The sequence below is a fragment of the Suricata suricatta genome, chromosome 13 (assembly GCF_006229205.1).
Source record: "Suricata suricatta isolate VVHF042 chromosome 13, meerkat_22Aug2017_6uvM2_HiC, whole genome shotgun sequence".
Taxonomy (NCBI): domain Eukaryota; kingdom Metazoa; phylum Chordata; class Mammalia; order Carnivora; family Herpestidae; genus Suricata; species Suricata suricatta.
The window spans coordinates 47,274,949-47,295,551 of record NC_043712.1 but is presented as its reverse complement, the minus strand read 5'-3'; the positions used below and the strand labels follow the sequence as shown (position 1 = coordinate 47,295,551).

Here is a 20,603-nt window from a genome sequence, read left to right as displayed (position 1 = left end):
AATACAGATACGTAAAATGTGTACCCAAAAAATGCACATGATGTCACTATCCAGAGATAAATCTAATGCAAACAATTCGCCGTATAATTTTGCACCTTTTTTTTTTATGTGTTCTAATTTATTTCTGAGGGACAGACAGCGTGAGCAGGGGAGGGTCAGATAGAGAGGGAGCCACAGAAGCAGGCTCCAGGCTCTGAGCTAGCTGTCAGCACAGAGCCCGACGCGGGGCTTGAACCCACAAACCGTGAGATCAAACCGTCAGATGCTCAACTGACTGAGCCACCCAGGCGCCCCGCACCTTTTTCTATATACGTGTGTGTATCTATAGATATTTTTAAAAATGAGAGTGTATGGCACATACTGTTTAGCATGATCTGATTTTTTTTCTTCTTAGTATATTGTGTGTAACTCTTTCTGGCAATATGTATACACATTTTATTTTTTTAAGTTTATATATTTATTTTGAGAGAGAGCACGCACATGAGGGAGGGAAGAGGAGAGAGCATTGCAAGCACAATGCTAATAGCACAGAGCCTGATGTGGGGGCTCGAACTCACGAACTCACAAACTCTCATGACCTGAGATAAAGTCAAGAGTCAGATTCTGAACCAACTGAGCTACCCAGGTGCCCCACATATAAAAATATTAATGGCTAACTAGTACATCATTATACATTGCATGTATTATACTTTTGCCAACCCTTTATTGATGAGGTTTTTTTCCTCACTTTTTACTATCTTCTAGGAGGCTATGATGATTGTCCTTAGAGCTAAACCTTAGTAACATATCTCTAGTGTTTAGAATTCTTAGAATAAAACTTTAGAAATGGAATTGCTGGCCCAAGCGTATAAATTACCATCTATAAAAAGTTCTCCCTTTTGAACTCCTACCTGCATTAAATGGCAGTGTTGTTTTACCTATACTTTTTTCTACATAGGATAGAAATTTTTCAGAGATGTCTTCATATATTTTCGAAAACATGGTTGACCACTGTAACTGCATTCTTTATTCTTCCAGTTATATATTAAACGTGAAACTTTTGCAACTACTAACATAGGTAGTAGGCATTACTGATGGTTTGGTGACACTTCGCTGAGCATAAAGGATATGGTACCTTATAGTGGAAGAAAATACAAGGAAATCTCACCCATTATTATTTTTATTACTCTAAGAAAAATTTTATGTTGGCATTTACTTTCTCGTAGCATAGGGTGCAGAGTTGTGGTAAGGAGTAGCGTGAAGGCCTTGAAGCTTCTCTACTCAAACAGACACTTCTGGGCTACCTTCTGGGATGCCAGGCGAGGATGTGGTTGTTCAGTGATAAGTGTGGGGGTGCCCTCTCCGCAGCCTCGTGTACGCCATCTAGATAGCTGGGGTTATACCAGGTCTCAGAATTGAAATTCAGCAGCCACGGCAGAGAAATGCGTGCTCACTTTCCCCTGGAGACCCAGCCCAGTCCTGCCTTCTGCCCCTGGCCTGGAGGTCCGGCTGCACAGAGTCGTAAGATACTTCAGCATCTCCTTGATTTTCCTTCCTTAAAACATAAGGTAAAGCCAACCTCGGTGGAAGCAGTCAACTTGCTGGTGTTCGTCTTTTCCTTCCGTGGGACTGTGTTAGCTTCCGCCCCAAACTCTAGCAGCCAAATGTCCGCTACACACGAGTGAGGAGAAAAGAGCGTGAAGGAGAAAGGAGAGCTTTCTTTGCCTGGGAGCATTCTCCAAATAGTGTGATGGGACTTTGATGGCACGCACAGCCAGCTCAGGTGGATGAAGTGGATGTCACAAGAATACCCCACCACCCACCACCTTCCATCCCCATCAGACCCAGAAGCGGTATTGATTAAAGTAGGAAGTAGAGTGCAGCCAGGAAGTGGCATTCTGATGAGGCACCGTCAGCCCAGCGCTGAAAATGCATGGGGATCGAATGTCTGGTCCGTCTTTGGAAAACTACCCAAGTTAAAAGCAGATTATAATCTTAAATACTGATGCCAAAAGTGAACATTTGTTAAGCACTTATGCCTTGCCAAATACTATCCAACGTCTTTTCACAGACATCTTTATAAGTAACCTTGTGAGGTTGGTGTTAATGCTGTGATGACTAATTTTCTTTTAATTAAAATTTTTTTTAATTGTTAATTTTTGTTTGTTTTTGAGAAAGAGAGAGACAGAGCATGAGTGGGAGAGGGGGAGAAAGACAGAGAGGGAGACACAGAATCCAAAACAGGTGCCAGGCTCCAAGCTGTCAGCACAGAGCCCCATGTGGGGCTTGAAGTTGGTCACTCGACAGGCTGAGCCACCCAGGCGCCCCTGTGATGACTAATTTTATTAATTTGACTGACCTATGGGATGCCCTGGTAACTGGGAGGGTGTTTCTGGTGGAATCAGACTGAGAAAAGATATCCTCCCTCACTGATATGTGAGGCAGAAGCTTCTGGGCCACGGAGGGTTGGGAGTGGAACAAAAAGGTGAAGAAAGGGCAAAATGTCTCTCTTTTTAATCTTTGTTTATTTTTGAAAGAGATGGGGGGGGGGACAGAGAGAGGGAGACAGAGGATCTGAAGCAGTCTCTGCACTGTGAGCTCAATGTGGGTCTTGAACTCACGAACTATGAGATGCATGACCTGAGCTGAAGTCAGAAGCTTAACCAGCTGAGCCACCGGATGCCCCAGGGCAAATTCTCTTTTTAATCTGGGACAGCTATCTTCTCTTGTCCTTGGACCTAGAGCTCCTGGTTCTAGGACCTATGAGACTTACCCCACTGGCTCACTGGTTCTCAGACCCATGGACTTGGACTCAATTATATGACTAGCTTTCCTGGTTCTGCGGTTTGCTGACAGCAGATTGTTTCCTGTCTCTCTCCCTATCTATATGTTTATCTATCTGTCTGTTCGTCCGTCCATCCATCCATCCATCCATCCATCCATCATCTCCCATTGGTTCTGTTTCTCTGGCGAATCCTGACTAATACAAATACTGCCTTCCATTTTGCAGCGAAGGAAACTGAAGTTAATACAGCTAATTAGTGGCAGAGGCGAGGTTTGAACCTAGAGTTGGCTGATAATCAGAATATTTGTTCCCCTGATGTCAAGTAGGACCACAGTAAGTCTAACTTTTTGGGGGGAGGGGTAAACAGTTTTGAGATATAATTCACATACAGTACAGTTCACCCACGTACAGCATACAATCGGATGGTTTTTTAGTTTATTCAGAGATGTGTGCACCCATCACTGCAGTCAAGCTTAGAACATTCTCATCAATCCAAAAAGATCTGTGGTACCTTTCAGCTATCATCCCACGGTGCCTCCATTCCTCCCCTGCCCTCAGTCTACACAGCCAATAATCTACTTAGTGTCTCTTTAGATTTGCCTGCTTTCCATTTCGTATACATGGAGTCATACAGTTTGTGGTGTTTTGTGACTGGCTTCGTTCACACAGCTTCATGTTTTCAAGGTTCATCTATGTTGCGGTGTGTTAAATCGAAACGTTGATGATGCCACTGGCTATTATTGCTTTGAGACCCTGCAGGAAGCTCTTTAGTCCATCTGCTCAGAATTTTTCCAGCTTGGTGCAGTATTATTTTCCTGGCAGGTGTTTATGGATTGTATAGTTATCACCAGCCATACATTTAGTTGATGTGGCGAGAATAGGTGTTAATTCCTGGCTTATGCTTTGTGTGATCGTGGCTGGCAGTGAAGGTGTGTAAGAAACTCTTTGGGATTATCGTAGGTTTCCCACGTGTGATGGAAGATGCTTGGCTTCATTCTGCAGAGTACGAGCAGCTGTATAGTAAACTTTTATCATTAACTATAAAATGTTAATTTAGATGGGTGGAAAGAAGAAACATGAAGGCTAGTTTTTACCAAAGAATGATCACTTGGCCAAATATCTTTTTAAAAATACACCAATTTTAGGTGTCATATGAAAATAAGTCTTTTTTTAAAGTTTATTAATTTTTGAAAGAGAGAGGGCAGGGGAAGGGCAGAGGAGAGAGGGGGACAGGGGATATAAAGCGGGTTCTGTGCTGAGCAGAGAGCCCCATGTGGGGCTCGAACCCATGAACTGTGAGATTATGCCCTGAGCTGAAGTCGCAAGCTTACCCGACTGAGCCGTCCAGGACCCCCAAATCTTTTTTTTTTATCTTTATATAAGCTATAGGGAAATGGAAGAATCATATTAATTTTAACTATGGAAAAAGGATTCAAGTATTATTAAGTATGTAGTAGCAAAGTCATATATAAGTTATAACTGAGGAAAAGATTTAAAAGATCACCTGTAAATCTCAGTGTATGTATATAACAAAAAAGAGACCACACTATGTTAAAGGGATGCAGTATGTATTCTTCTTAAATCTGTTTCTTCAACTAGCAGTTCACCATGGGCAACAAGTCATGTTGGTCATCTGCTTCTGACATGGAATTGCATGAACACATGGCTGGAACATAGGAAGTTTCCTGTTGTGGGATACTTACATTATTTGCTCTTTTGTTTTGGTTGTATTTTCATATGGTAAACCACACTGTGATAAATGGTTTTTCTGTATCTTAATCTTTATTATTTAGTGCACTAATATTTCTGATGCAAATGAACAATTACGTTTGAAAAGAGGTTGGGGTGGGATAGTATTGCTTCTCTACATTTTTTTAAAAAAGTTTTATATGTTTATTTTTGAGAGAGAAACAAAGACAGAGCATGAGTTGGGAAGGGGTAGGGAGGGAGGGAGACACAGAATCCAAAGCAGGCTCCAGGTTCTGAGCTGTCAGCACATAGCCCAACCCGGGTTTGGAACTCACAGACTGTGAGACCATGACCTGAGCTGAAGTCAGAAACTTAACTGACTGAGCCACCCAGGTACCCCTAAATTTCTACATTTTTAATTTCCTAAAATAATTGAGGCTTAAACAAAAAGTGGTTTAATTTTTCCATTTGGATGGAAAACTTTAGAAAGACTTTATTACTGGCAAAGCCAATGGACTCATCCTGTCCTTATATCTTCTCTTGAGTGTAGAAACTACAGAAAGTTTTTTTTTTTTTTTAATTTTATTTGAGAGGTAGAGTATAAGCTGGGGAAGGGCAGAATGAGAGGGGACAGAGGATATGAAGTCAGCTCCATGCAGATAGCAGGGAGTCTGATGCAGGGCTCGAACCCACAAAGCATGAGATCAAGGCCTGAGCTAAAGTAGGATGTTCAACTGACTGAGCCATCAGGGTACCCCTTAAAAGCATTTTTTTTTTTTTAAATCTTCCCCTCCTCTCCTGGACTCCAGGGCCTTATACTCTCTTGGTTCTCCTGCTCTGTTGATACTTCTTTTTGGTGCCCTTGGATTCCTCATCGTCTTAATATTCTTTTCTGTGGCAGATGGACTCTTTTGAAACTCAACAGTCTTATCTTCTTTCTCCCCTGGCTGTTTTTTAGTTTGCTTTCTTGAAAAGTTCCTTTACCATTGCTGTCATACTGATGTTTTCCTGGATTTTCTGGGATCTGTTATTCAACTGCAAAGTAGACTTCTGAAAATACTAAGGAGCCAATAATAGCTCACCTAGACTTGTGGAGTCCTCACATATCACTTTAGTTTTTGAACTCCTTAGTGTTGGCTTGGGAGTGGTGTGGATCTGCTCTTGGTGGGGCAGCTAGGGTCCAGGGAGTTAACATCTACAGTTGGCCGAATTCATACAGAAGAATTCACTAAAGCTATAGTCTACAGACTGGAGTACAAGAGGAACTTGAAGAATTTTCTAAGAGAGAGGTAAACACAGTTAGTTTTAAGTGACGGCATTTCCAGATCTTCAACTTAACCGTATTATCTTCCCTGGCATTGATCTGCCTGAAATCATGCTGTGTCTCCTTCTCCAACTCTCCGTAATGGTCCCCTCACTGCTGTATAAAAGGACAGCATGTTTCTACTTACTGTAAATATTTCTTAGGTCATTTACTGAGCTATAAGACCTCCAGGACATCGAACAAAGGGTAGTTCAAAATACTGCTTTTAAGGAAGCGTTTCTTAATTAAGCCACCGTCTCTGTCTTCCACACAAGTCATGCCATCGCTGATGTTTGGGTGTTTTTTGGTTTTATTTTGTTTTTACTCTTTTATGTTTAGTGATTATCAATATTTGCAGTATATTTATGTTGTTCTAATCAATGGCTACTTCTGCGATACAAGGGCAGAGTTGAGTACTTGTGACTGACGGTGTGGCTCACAAAACCTAAAATATTAAGTCCCTTGTCCTTGACAAAAAAAATCTCCAGCCCTTTTCTAGCTGGTGATGGGCCGGCCAGTTCACACCATTCATTCATTCAGCAAATATTTTTTTGAGGGGACAGCCTTTATATGCCAAGCACTGTGCTCTGCTAGATACTATATTTGTATGGAAAGAGGAACTGTTGACGTTTGTTAAAACCTTGTCAATGTTGTAATTCGCTGGCTTTTTAGCATTAAAGAACAAATAATAATTCCTAAAGAAGCAAGCTCTGATAAAATTTTCTCTTTCTCTTTGTCTCTCGTACTTGTAGGTTACAAGTTTTGCCTTGAGTTTTTTGTTCTTTAAAAAATTTTTAAAAAAATATTTATTTATTTACTTTTGAGAGAGAGCACAAGTGCAAAGGGGCAGGGAGAGAGGGAGACACAGAATCCGAGGCAGGCTCCAGGCTCTGAGTTGTCAGCACAGAGCCCAATGTGGGGTTTGAACCCACAGACTGTGAGATCATGACCTGACATGAACTTGGACATGTAACCAACTGAGCCACCCAGGTGCCCCTGTCTTTAGTTCTTATTAAACAGGAGGTTGTTTCTTTGGAAAGAGGTCCCAAGTACGTTTCCTCCTTGTTATTAGGAAGTGGTAGATAAATCTCTTTAATTCAGGCATGTAAGACTGATCTTCACAATTGTTATCCACAAAGAACTCATCAGTTGTGTTATCCATAAATCTGTGGTTACATAGAGAGGGTGGAGGAAGCTAGAACATGTAGTTAGGTTATGTTACAGTAACGGCACCGTTGGTTACCTAGACATTCTCAGGGAACGCCATCGTTGTAAAGGGGACTGAATTCCATTGGTATTCCTGAAAGTTTCATCTGTGCTATTGAAAGTTGTTCTGTAAAGCATTTTTAGAGCCTCTGTACTGACTGCTTAATCCAGCAACTATTTTTGACGCATGACATGTTGATTTTTTTTTTCTTTTTTTTTTTTTTCTAACATTTATTTATTTTTGAGAGACAGAGAGAGACAGTGTGAGCAGGGGAGGGACAGAGAGAGAGGGAGATACAGAATCAGAAGCAGGCTCCAGGCTCTGAGCGAGCTGTCAGCACAGAGCCTGACGTGGGGCTCAAACCGACGAACTGTGAGATCATGGCCTGGGCCAAAGTTGGACGTTCAACCGACTGAGCCACCCAGGCGCCCCCTTTGTTGAGTTTTCAGTGGGAAATGACACTAAACGATTTCTCAAGCTCTACACAGTACACTCATACTAATCCCTTTAGCCCTTATTTCTTTCTTTTTCTTTTAAAACTTCTTAAATGTTTATTTTTGAGAGAGAGAGAGACAGAGCGTGAGCTGGGCAGGGCAGAGAGAGAGGGAGACACAGAATTCTAAGCAGTCTGTAGACTCTGAGCTGTTAGCACAGAACTCGATGCAGCAGCCTGAACCCATGAACCGCAAGATCGTGAACAGAAGCAAAGTCCATGCTCAACCAACTGGGCCACCAGGCGCACCCCCCCCACCTTTAGCCCTTTTTAAAATTTAGGCAGTTATGGGGCACCCATATGGCTCAGTTGGTTAAGCATCAGACTTTGGCTGAGGTCGTGATTTCATGGTTTCACGTTGGGCTCTGTGCTGATAGCCCGGAGCCTGGAGCCTGCTTCACGTTCAGTGTCTCCCTCTCTTTCTGCCCCTACCCCCCTCGTGCCCTGTGTCTCTTTCAAAAATAAACAATAAAATAAACAAATAAAGGTGCACCTGGGTGGCTCAGTTGGTTAAGCATCCAACTTCAGCTCAGGTCATGATCTCACGGTTCATGAGTTCAAGCCCCGCATCAGGGTCAGTGCTGACAGCTCAGAGACTAGAGCCTGCTTTGGATTCTGTATCTCCCTCTCTCTCTGCCCCTCCCTGCTCATGCTCTCTCTGCCTGTCTCTCTTCTTCAAAATAAATAAACATTAAAATAAATAAATAATAAAAAAATAAAATTTAGGTGGGTGATATTTTACTTTTGTTGCTGCTAAGATATTTAATTTACTTTGCTTTCAGTTTCATATCTGGTGAACCACTTTTTAGCAACCTGGGGTGGGTTTTTTTGGATTTTAAGTTATTTTGATCAAATTCCTATTATTTTTCTTTACTGCCTTGAACTCTAACCTCTGTTTCTCCCGAAGAGCGAAAGAACTGACCTTTAAAAAGAAATTCCCTCTAGTTATTTGGGGAGGAAGAGCGCACTAATCATTTTGTTGTCAAAGAATATTTCCGACACATTCTTACTGTGCATTTGCTAGTTCATGCCCGAAGAATGCCCAACATGAAATAGATAATTAATCTGGACAGAATCTAGCAAAACTGAAATGTGAGCATCCTGCCGGGAGCTCTTTGTGTCATTCTTTCTGTGCCTGCAGAGAAATCAATGGAGTTTGCATCCAAGAGACTGTTCGCTATAGGGCAGGATCTCAGGGAAGCTGCGACTTCTCACAGGGGGAAATAGAAGAGAAACCTAAAGTTTCTGGCCATTGAGTAGCGAGTCCATTGGATGGCTGGAGAGTCTAGGTCGGCCCGTTTGATAAATGCCTGTCTAATGTGACTTGTGTAGCATACGCAGTGCTCAGCCCCTTCTGTTCAGGTTCTAGAATCACATGCCTGCACTCCAAACTGCCCAACTCTTTCTCCGAAATACAGAAAAATTTGAAAGGTCTCTGTCTCGCTTCTTTTGGAGACAGCCTGGAGAGGTTAAGGATGGTTAATAGGAAGGCAGCCTTACCACGTTAAGTACAAATATTTTACATTTGCCAAACCACAGTTTGGGATTTAGATACATTGTTTCTACATTATTTGCCATGAACAGGACAGAAATTGAACAACTGTCATAGGCAGTCATCAGAATGACTGCCCTTTAGATTATGAAGGACTTTTAGAAACGGCAAGTCATTATATAGTTCAGTTATTTTCTGTGGCACTGCCTTGAGAGTAAGCTAGTTTCAGGCATTAACAGGCTGTAAAATTACTTAAATAAACCTGCGCTCGTCATTTTCTTATACTTCTAACCTTTAACCCCATATTATTAGGGTTAGAAAGAATGTTATTTTTCTCATTGTTTTTGCTCCGTTGATTGTGTCTGCATAAACTCCCTCTTATCCCCTGTTATTGTATTTTCATAACAGAAGCATCCTGTTTTATGAATTGTGTGTGCTGAATTAGCTTAAGAGGACTTCAGTGCACAATGAGGACTTGAGTCCTTTAATTTGGAATGTTTCTTTTACCCTCATTACGAAAAGGGCAAATAAGGCAGTTTCCATTGCTTAAAGGTTGTGTGTGTGTGTGTGTGTGTGTGTGTGTGTGTGTGTGTGTGTGTAAAGCTTTCCCTCTGTTGGAAGAAGGCATTGGGACAAAAGGAATAGGCTGTTCCAGGAATTTCTAGAAATAGCTTTTGGAAGTAAAATTAGAAGATAGCTATCTGTTCCTCTGTGAAGGAACAAAGTCATTCTTAAGGCACAAGAATTAGAAGCAAGCACTTTGATTCTTTGGGGATTCGTTAGTTTTTCCTTCAGCTATAACAGCAGTAACCACCCTTCAGAGGGTACAAAGCACATTTGCGTACAATTATCTCAACATTGTCTTTACTGTTAACCTTGTCTATACACAGAGCAGGTGCTGCTAGTATTATTTCCGTTTTGCAGCTGGGGAAACAGAATGAAGGAGGTTAATGACTTTACCATAGTCCCACAGCTACCAAATGGGAGAGCCTGCGGCTTTTGACTCCAATTATGTGCTCTTTCGAGTGGACCATACTGCGCAGGGTCATCTTAATCTGTGCTGTGTAGTGTTGCTAAGATTCTCACAGAAGAATGACGTGGCAAAAGTATCATTCTCCCTGAGCAACACAATGGGCAATAAAATATGCATAATGTAAGCACTTAGAGTGGATGTATTCTCCAAAACTCATAGATGAACTAAGCATGATGTTTGGAGTAATTTGTCTGTAAATATTCATATGCTATATGTTCATAATACCTAGGTGTTCCATCTATATTATCTCATTTATCTATTCTTGTTTGAATGGTGGATTTAGTATTGTAGGCTGATAGTGTCCTAGGCACCTTTAAGATGTAACTGCATGGTCTCTGGTCTTGATCATTTTGAAGTCTCCTTTTATTCTAAATTGTTTCTTTGTAGATAGTCTCTATTTTTTGCTATTCTCTTTTTTTTCCCATTTAGTTTTGAAGTTTCTCTCTTTGCCTTTGGTGCTAAATAGCCGTCTTATAATGTATGTGGATGTAAACTTATTTTTTTTCCTCTTGCTGAGGGCTTAGAGAATTAATGTCTTTCGTAGGCTTTGGGAATTTTTAGCCATTATTTCTTTAATTTCTTTGTTCCCCCTCTATTCCTATTTTTAAACCTTTGTTTTGAAATAACTTTCAGGTACTCCCAGGTGGCACAGTAGATTAAATATCCAACTCTTGACTTCCTCTCAAGGTCATGATTTCCCGGTTGGTGAGATTGAGCCCTGCATCGGGCTCTGCCAGCACAGAGACTGCTGGAATTCTCTCTTTCTCTCTTCCCCTCCCCTGTTTGCTCGCTCTCCTCTCTAAATAAATAAAGAAAGAAATGAATAAATACATACATACATACGTACATAACTTTCAAACTTACAGAAAGGTTTCAAAAAATAGTACAGAGAGGTATATCCATAGAATGGAATTGTATTTAGCAATAAAAAAAAGTATCGACACATGCTATGATGTGGATGAACCTTAAAAGCAATATGTTAATTGAAAGAAACCATGATGAAAGGCCATCTATGATTTATGATTCCCTGTATAAAAAAGATCTAGAAAAAGCAAACTTATGGAGGTAGAAAGTAGACTTATGGTCGTCTAGGATTGGGAAGACTGGATGGAAATGAGTGATGTATGATTATGGGGTTCCTTGTGGGGGTGATGAAGATATTGTAAAATTGATTATGTTGATGGTTGCACAACTTTGTAAGTATCCTGAAAATCACCAAATTGTATGCTTTTGGTGAATCGTATGTGAATTATATCTCAAGAAAGCTGTTAGACCAAAAAAAAAAAAAAAAGAAAAAGAAAAATAGTGCAGAGAGTTCTTGTATATTTTTCACTCTGCCTCCCCTCATGTTAACATCTTACGTTCATTGCTATAGCACAGCCACTAAATCTAAGAAATTAACACTGGAGTCATGCTAGTAACTGAACTATAAACTTTATTCGGGCTTCATCGTTTTCCCACTAATGTCCTTTTTCCGTTCCCGGATCGATCTATTCTAGGATCTCATGTTGCGCTTAGATGTCATGTTACCTAGCTCATCAAGTCTGTGCCAGTTCCAGTCTCCTCAGCGTTCTTGATACTGACACTTTTTTGGTTTATTTATTTATTTTTGTGTGTGAGTTGGAGTGGGGCAGAGAGGGAGAGAGGGCATCCCAAGCGGTCTCTGTGCTGTCGGCAGCTGAGCCCAACATTGTGCTCGATCTCATGACCTGAGCCGAAATCCATAGTTGGATGCTTAACTGACTGAGTCACCCCGGTGCCCGGTGTTGACATTTTTGAAGAGTCCTGGTAGGTATTTTGTAAAATGTCTTTTAATTTGGGTGTATATGATCTTTCCTTGTGATTAGACTGAGCTTATGCATTTTTGGGCAAGAATACTCCAGAAGTAGTGTTTCTTACTGTATCATATCAGGAGTACATGGTGTTGGTATGTGTTATTACTGGAGATATTAACCTTCATCACTCCCTTCGTTAATGTGATGTGTCCTGAGTTTTTCCACATCGCAGTTACTGGGTTTTTTTTTTTCCCTTTTGTAATTAACACATTTCTTGGAGGAGATACTTTGAGACCTTCCAGTTGTCCTGTTTGTCCTCGCACTTTTGCTCACTAATCTTAACATCCAGCAGCTCTTGCTGGTGACAGTTACTCCTGTGGTGTTTGTCTAATGGTGATTCTTTCTTTCATTGTGTCTACATTTAGTAATTGGAATTTCTCTCTAAGGAAGAGCTCTTCCTTCTTATTTGCTTATTTGTTTATTTATCTAGCCCCTTCAACAAGTTGACACCCCTTTTTTGAACCCTGCATTTGGCATCATAAGGTGCTCCAGACTTAGGTTATATTTTCCGTAGTCCAGTCCTGGAATCAACCACTTCCCCAAGGGCCATTCTAAAATTAAACTCCTTTGGGAACTCTTGATAAACATAAGAACGGCCACTTCTTTTGATACTTATTGATTTTGAATGCCTTTTTATATTTTGTAACTCTGATCTCTCTGGTGTGTATTTAGGACAGCATCCTATCTGTTGAGTTAATAATTTCATTGATTATATGCTTTGATTCTGGAGATTGGTTCCTTTCCAAACTTGTCTCTTCTTTTCCAACATGCCATATCTTTTTTGAAAGTTTATTTATTTATTTTGAGAGGCAGAGAGCAGGGGAGGGGCAATGAGAGAGGGAGAGAGAGAGTCCCAAGCAGGCTCCACTCTGTTAGCACAGAGCTCCGTGCGGGGCTTGAACTCAAGATCTGTGAGATTATGATCTGAGCTGAAATCAAGAGTTGGATACTCAACCGACTGAGCCACTCAGACACCCCAATCATGATCATATTCTTTTACTGGTAATTAAATGCCTTGTCTGAAATCCTTAATTCTTTCAAGTACTTCTGTATTTCCATTTTATTGTCTGATGGTCTTTGGATTTTTAGTCCTGCTGTGTGTTGTTTTTGTTAGTTCTTTAATGTTGGACCATATCATCATAGTTTTTGAACTCCTTTTTAATTTTTTTCTTTTTTTTCCTTTTATAGTTTATTGTCAAGTTGGTTTCCATATCACACCCAGTGCTCGTCCCAACAAGAGCCCTGCTCCATGCCCATCACCCCCCTTTTCCTCTCCCCCTCCCCCAACAACCCTCAGTTTGTTCTCAGTATTCAAGAGTCTCTCATGGTTTGCCTCCCTCCCTCTCCCCAGCTATGAATTCCTTTTTTAGAGGCTTGTATTTTATTTCATTTTTTTCAGTGTGAACCGTTTGGTAACATTATGTGTTAGATGAAAGCCCTTGAAGTGAGCCAGGTGCCCCACCTCACTGTCACTCTTCTTGTCAGTATCTCAGCTTGGTGGTTTTCAGTCCAGCCCTTACACTTGGGGTGCAGCCCTACAAGGGCGCTGGTTTTATGTGAGGTTCTCTGTTCCAATTCCCTGCCATCTATGGGCTGACGGCAGTATCTCCTCTCTCCATGTGGACATTGAAACACGAACTATTGGGTTATGGAAATTGACAGCCTTCTTACAATACCTCAGTGTAGTTATTTCCCTCCTTGTTTCCGGCATTGGATAATGAACACCACCTTTTCCCCCTCCTTTTTTTCTTTTTCAGCCCAGCTGTATATAGCAGAATTCCCTCCATAATCAGTCATTTCAGGTGTGGCCTATCACATTGCTAGAGCCAGTAGTCCATCTGCTTTTTGAAAACAGACAAGTCATTGGGTAATGAATAGTAGAGGCAGAACAAGCCAGTGACTGCCAGGGCCAGGAGCCTGACTAATCTGATATAATTTGACAGATTATACAAGTCAGATGGTAGTGGATCAGATCCATGGGGTTCCAGGAGATGGGCAGAGCAAGGTGGTAACAGATTACATCCAGGGAGCTCTCAGGGCCAGGGGATCTCTGAGATGCGGTGTCAGGAATTGCCCAGCATTGGGAAGGTCAGAGAAAGCAGCCTTTCGTACTAGAACCTTTCCCGTTTCTGATTATGTATGAGAGCAAGCCGGATTTACAAATATTCCCTGTAGGTGTCCCTTGCTTATGTTTAAGGCCACAGTTCATGGCTGCGGCTCTGACATATTTTCCATATGTACAGTACCATCTCAGGCATTCACTTTCAAACTTTCTAGGCAGAAGAATTTTATTTTTTAAACAAAAGTTCTGTGAACCCTTGAAAATACTTGGAGGATATAGCCTTCCTCCCTACCCACCACCCTTGGAAAGGGTGGCCAGACATCTTCTCTCTGGCATGCAAAGTGCATCAGAACGTCCATGCGGCCATACTTCCTCATAGTATTTTGATTTGAGAAATAACTCAAATGGCAAAGCTATTGTTGACCAACCTCACATCTGAGTTATAGTACTTTCTTTCCTCTTGCTTGCAGGGTATTTCTCTCTGGATGTCTTTCCATCAACTCACAGGAAACAGCTCTCAATGGAACTTCTCATCTCCACCCCATCTCCTACAAATGTGCAGCTTCTTCCGCTTTTCCCTCCTTTTTTAATGTTGCTTGTTATTCATTTAGGTCTTTAGCTGCAAAACCTGTCACTTCCCAATTCATTCTCCATGAGTTTTTATTTCTTTTAATTCTTTTATTCTCCATCTCAAATTTAGTATTCCTCAGGTTCCGGAACCAGGAGTAGTTGATAAGTACTGATCATGTCTTATATACTTATTATCATGCGAGGTGAGTGGGGCAGGAGACTCAAAAGACGCGATCATTGTCTTCAAAGAACTTAATATATACTTGAGGAGACAACTTACATTCACGAAAATAGTGAATAAAACTAGACAGTATGTAATTAAATGCTAAATTGGGTGGTACAGAGTTTTAAGAGTTAGAAGGTGCAGGAAAGAAAGGGATAAAAGGAGGGCTTGAATTGTAAGAAAACTTAATTGCGGAATTGGGGTCTGAACTGGTTCTTGAAACGACCTCAGTTGGAATCGGATAGGCTTTTGAAGTGAAGAGAAAGCATAGACAGTTAGGGAGTATGCTGAGCTTGAGGTTTTCAGAAAATTTCGGAGGCTCTCTATGTGATAGGGACCAGCGAGAAATAGGAATTAGAAGGGTTCGGTGACTGCTTTGACTTTGGCTATGAGACTGCTAGAAGAATCTTTCAAAAGTAGCATTTCAGTTTTTTCCAAAGGGAAGGAGGAGTGAGGGGTGGGGGAGAGAGAAAGAGAGAGAAACAGAAAGAATATCTTTAGCAGGCTCCCCGTTCAGTGTGGAGCCTTACACGGGGCTCGATCCCATGACCCTGGGATCATGACCTGAGCCGAAATCAAGAGTCCGACATTCAGGCAACTGAGCCACCCAGGCGCCCCTAGCATTTTAATTTTGATTGTTCCCCAACTCAGAAACACCTAGAGGATTCCTTGTCTTTTTTGATTCTGATTGAAACTGCTTTGGTATCCTAGGGACCCTGTGATGTGCTTTCTCCTTCCTCCTGGAGTGTCTTTCTGGTTTCTGTCCATTCCTTCCTCAAGTCCCATCTCAAGGCTTACCGGTTTTCGATGTTCTCTCTGATGACCCCTACCCCCAGACCAAGGTCTACTCCCTGGCTCCTCCTGAAACTTTTCCATTGAAGGCAGTTTAAGTTCTAATTGTACATTTTTTGTTTCCTGACAATTTAGAATTGCATACATTTCTCTTCCTTTTCAATAGGTGCTCAGTTCTTTGAAATGTTAGCTTATGTTTTATATTCCATTGTTCCTCTTAGTACTTTATACTTCTCTGGGTATATACTCGATGTTGAATTCATAGCTTTTAAAGAATTGGTTTGTTTGGATTTTTAATTGCAAATACTGAGGATTTGTAATATTAGAGCTACTTTGTGTTAATGTGCCTGCTGACATGCCTGGCATGTGGTACTGCCCTTAGTAAATGTTTTGTTTGTTTTTTAGTGTTTGTTTATTTTTTATTTTTATTAAAAATTTTTTATGTTTTTTATTTATTATTGAGACAGAGAGAAACAGACCATGAGCGGGGGAGGGTCAGAAAGCGAGGGAGACACAGAATCCACAGCAGGCGCCAGGCTCTGAGCTGTCAGCACAGAGTCCGATGCAAGGCTCGAACTCATGAACCATGAGATCGTGACCTGAGCTCAAGTCAACCAATTAACCAACTGAGCCACCCAGGCGCCCCAGTGTTTGTTTATTTTTAAGAGAGAGAGAGAGAGAGAGAGAGAGAGAGAGAGAGAGAGAGAGAGAGAAGAGAGAGCATGCACACACACATAAGCAGGGGGAGGGACTGAGAGAGAATTTCAAGCAGGCTCTGCACACTCAGCACAGAGCCCAATGAGGGGCTCAAACTCATGAACTTTGAGATCATGAACTGATGCTCAACCAACTGAGCCACCCAGGCGCCCCTCAGTAAATGTTAATGGGATCCATTTGTAGTGGACCCCAAGCCAAAGACCATTTTTCTGCTGTTACGTGGAAAGAAGAAAGTAAGAGCAAAAGCACCAAATCCAGCTCTTCTGAGATACTCTTTTTGCCGTCTCCTCTTTAAACCTCTCCTTAATCTGTGTCCTTAAGTATATATTCTTCATTTAGCTTTGACATCTCTTCACTTACTGCCTTATGTACTTTTTCCTAAATAATTGATGTTTCTAGATGGAGATAAATTGTGTGTGTTAATTGAAGCTTACGAGAAGAGATGGGGAGTGTTTGAGAAGGATTAATCCTTGTAAACTTGATCCATGTTGGCACGCTTCCTGCCGGAGTTTTCAAATTTTAATAAAATATCTGTAAGGGAGGAGATCATCTGTTGTACTTGGAACCAAACTTAAGAAGACATTTGAAGATCCAGAACACCAGATATTAAAATGAACTAAGAACACTTGATTTAGAAAATTGGGTCAAGTTAAAAATAACATTTTTGTTCAGCTGTGGTGTTTCTGTCTTGTTTTGTTTTTTGGTAAAGAGACTTCATGCCCAGCTCAGAGCCCGTTGCAGGGCTTGAGCTCACAGTCCTGAGGTAAGACCAGAGCTGAGATCAACAGTCAGACATTTAACTGACTAAGGCACCCAGGCATCCCAGAGCTGTAGTTTTATTGTATCATTTAACAGTCTCCTAAAAATCAGAAGAGACATTGAAAACAAAGTTTTAAAGCAATTTATCTACCTATCTATCTATGGATCTATTTATATATATATTTTTAAAAATAAGCTCTATGCTCAGCATGGGACTTGAACTTATGACCCTAAGATCAAGAGTTGCTTGCTCTACTGAATGAGCCAGCTAGGAACTCCAATTATTATTTTAAAGTTTATTTGAGAGAGAGAGAGATAGAGTGAGAGCAAGGGAGGGGCAGAGAGAGTGAAGGAGAGAGGGAGACTCCCAAACAGGCTCTGCACTGACCTGAGGGGCTTGAACTCACAAACTGGGAGGTCATGACCTAAGCTAAAATCAAGAGCTGACTCAACCGACTGAGCCACCCAGGCAACCCCTCCCCATTATTATTTTAAATAATACACTTATTCTCCAGACTCCTTTAAATGTTTACAAGATGATTTGAGTGCATCCAACCTATATATATTAACATCTCGAACTTTTCAGCAGGACTGAAAAACTACAAAAACTGTGGATACCTGTCTTTTAAAAATGCTGTAACATCATCTTACCTTTCTTTGTTTCAGGGAGTGACTCTTCAACAATGTATATGGCTAATCTAATTTGTGTGTGTGTGTGTGTGTGTGTGTGTGTGTGTGTGTGTGTGTCTATGCGTGTGCACACGTGTGAGTTTTATTTCCTTGATTAACCAAAATAAAGTAGTGAAGAGGTCATCTTGTGAATCAGGCTGCGTCTTCTTCAACAGTTGTCTCCATTGGCATAAATAGGTTCTTTGGAGGAGTGATACCTTATCAAATCTTAACTTCTGGGAATGCTCTTGTTCTTTTCTAGCTTCCTTATAATAAAGCAACTCCTCTTTGCTAATGGTCTCCTATCAGTGGGGATTTTGTTGGGCACTGACTTTTTTCTTTCCTTCCCAGGTTGTTTGCATTCGTTCTACGTGGAATGCTCTCTCCCCAAAGCTCAGCTGTGACACGAGACCTCTTATTTTGAAGACCCTCAGTGAACTGTTTTCTCTGGTTCCTTCATTGACGGTTAATACAGCTGAATATGAGGTATGCATTTGGAGCTCAGTGAGTTATCTGTTTCTACACTGGAGAGACAGGGGCTTTATAATAACTTCTGGAAGAAGACATTCATAATCTTTGCCAAAAGTCCTTTACCACATTTTGTTCTAAGAGCATAATATCTTCATCCATCCTATCAATTCTGTATTTTTCTTAATGTTTATTTATTTTTTTGAGAGAGAGAGAGACAACTCATAAGTGGGGGAGGGACAGAGAGAGGAGGAGACACAGAATCCGAAGCAGGCTCCAGGCTCTGAGCTATTGGCACAGAGCCCAACATGGGACTCAAACTCACAAACTGTAAGATCATGACCTGAACCGAAGTCAGTCACTTAACCAACTGAGCTACCCAGGTGCCCCTCAATTCTGTTTTTTTAAGGCGTATTTACCTAAAGGATACCAAGTTTTTATTAGGAGAATATAGTCAAGATTTTAAAAAGTTGGTATGTTAAAAACAGTATTTCTAAAGTCGTGGAATTCTTGAGACCAAAAGTTTAAATTCATTTTGTTGGTGTTTTTAGTTGTAAAAAATGTCACAAGGACTTTCATGAGACAGGACAGGATCTCCCATAGTATGGACATATTGTCATTTGTGTTTTGCTTCTATGTTTGTCATAAAGATTCGATTTTTACACATTAGTTCACATCTCCTGTGAACATCTCTGCAATGAGGATGATGGAAAAATCGCACTGTCTTAGGAGAGGAAAATAATTTTACGAGCTACTCAGTACTTGTCATTGTAGTGACCCAAAACACTTGGTGGAAGATGTTTTGCTAGAAGATTCATCTTTTCTGCTTAACATTTTCTGTAGTATCTCTTCTTGAAATGAGTGAAATGAGTGACGAATTCATTTATGTTTCAACTTTTGAAGCCATATTCCCACCCATGCTTACCTTTTCTCTGTTTCCAATTAAAGAGCAGCCATTGATTTTCACTTGAAGTCTTTGTGAACTTTTAGTTTGATTAAGTCCTTCACAGACTTTGATAAACTACCTCCCCGATAAGAATCCAACAATAGTCTCTGAAATGCTTTAGATTATGCGCTAAGGCAGGGTTATAAGATAGTACTTCTTCTAATCATTCTTAATGCTGCACAGTGAATAAAATCAAATTTGTCCTAGCATAGTGCCTAGCACCTAACATGTATTTAGTAAATAGTTAATGAATGATTGAACCAATATAAGGTACTTACTTGAGTTTATTCTCACATTTGAGTTTTTGTTTTGAGGTATTAAAAAAAAAAGAATCAATTTGAGACTCTAGAGTATGTAATTCACCAATGGTCTTTTTGTCTGGCTACTATTATGATATATACATTTACTTTGTCAGAAAGCCTGTTGAGCTACTGATAAGGAGCTAAGACTAAAAGCCAAAGTAAGGACATGTTGTGTATATTTATTTTCTTTTTTCAAGGACTCAATTATATACCCTTGTCTTGCTTGTACATGGAGTTATTTGAATTTCATTACAGGTTAATTTATGAACTGGATTTTGTGTTGGTTTCTTCTCTGTGCTTACCAATGGCTGTCAATTTTCTTTTTGGGAGAAGGGACTTGATTTTTGTTTTCTTCTTCAGATTTACATTTTCTTCCACTGGTGTCTTGTTTTGGTTTATCTTCATGCTCATCTTAATGAGGTTCCTCTGTTACTCAGATAAACTTCTTTAAGGCCATTCCATGCATCAGTTTTCTCCTGGTAAGAGAGGGCCCTTTAGTGGACCATATCCACTGGGAAGCAGAAGTAAAGACATGCAGAAGGAGACTTCTGTCCATCTGTCTCAGTCTCTGTCTTGCTCTCTCTCTGTCTCACCCTGTCCCTCTCTTTTTCCCCATCTCCTCCTATCTCACCCTCCACTGCTTTCCTTTCTCCCTCCCTCCTTTCCCCTCTCCCTATGTGTATTTACATAACGTGTTCTCTGTTGACAGCTTAGTGTTTGGATATCATTTTCCCAAAGCATTTCTTTGGTTCTTGCTCTTCCCAGCCACCACAGAGTCTTGTGTTTGCCTAAAATGGAGTCCAACCCCTCTTTACCTAACTAGGAAGTACCTCCCCGGATCTTTTAGAATCTGGCCTCTCTCTACTTTTCTGCCCCCTGCACTCCAGGAAAATCAAACCGCTGGTAATATTTTTTTCTGCCTCCAAACTTTTCTGTTTCTTTTCCTTTGTGCACATTGTTTTCTCTTTCAGAATTGCTTTTTTTAATCTCTAATTTTAGGATCTATTTTAGACAATAAATAATTGGTTTAATTCATCCTGTTCTTTGAGAATTTTTGTGCAAGTAGCAGCCTATTGCTAGAGACTTGATTCTTTATCTATACTGTTCTTTATACTGTTCTAAGAACACTTCTTTGTTAAAAAGTATTTATTCGCTGGCTTTTTCATTTTTCGGGTGTGGAGTTTGGTGAGTTCCTTGTAGATTTTGGATACTAGCCCTTTATCTGATATGTCATTTGCAACTATCTTTTCCCATTCCCATTCCATTGGCTGCCTTTTGG

At 40.6% G+C, this 20,603-nt stretch overlaps 1 protein-coding gene across 2 annotated transcripts in view; it reads left to right on the top strand.

Annotated features, from left to right (window-relative positions):
- FOCAD (focadhesin) overlaps window positions 1-20,603 on the top strand; it is a 315,637-nt gene that overhangs the window by 169,985 nt on the left and 125,049 nt on the right. For both annotated transcript variants that reach the window (XM_029919606.1, XM_029919607.1), the window contains exon 16: window positions 17,960-18,094. In XM_029919606.1, the coding sequence (XP_029775466.1) occupies window positions 17,960-18,094 (135 nt within the window). The remainder of the gene's footprint in view (window positions 1-17,959; window positions 18,095-20,603) is intronic.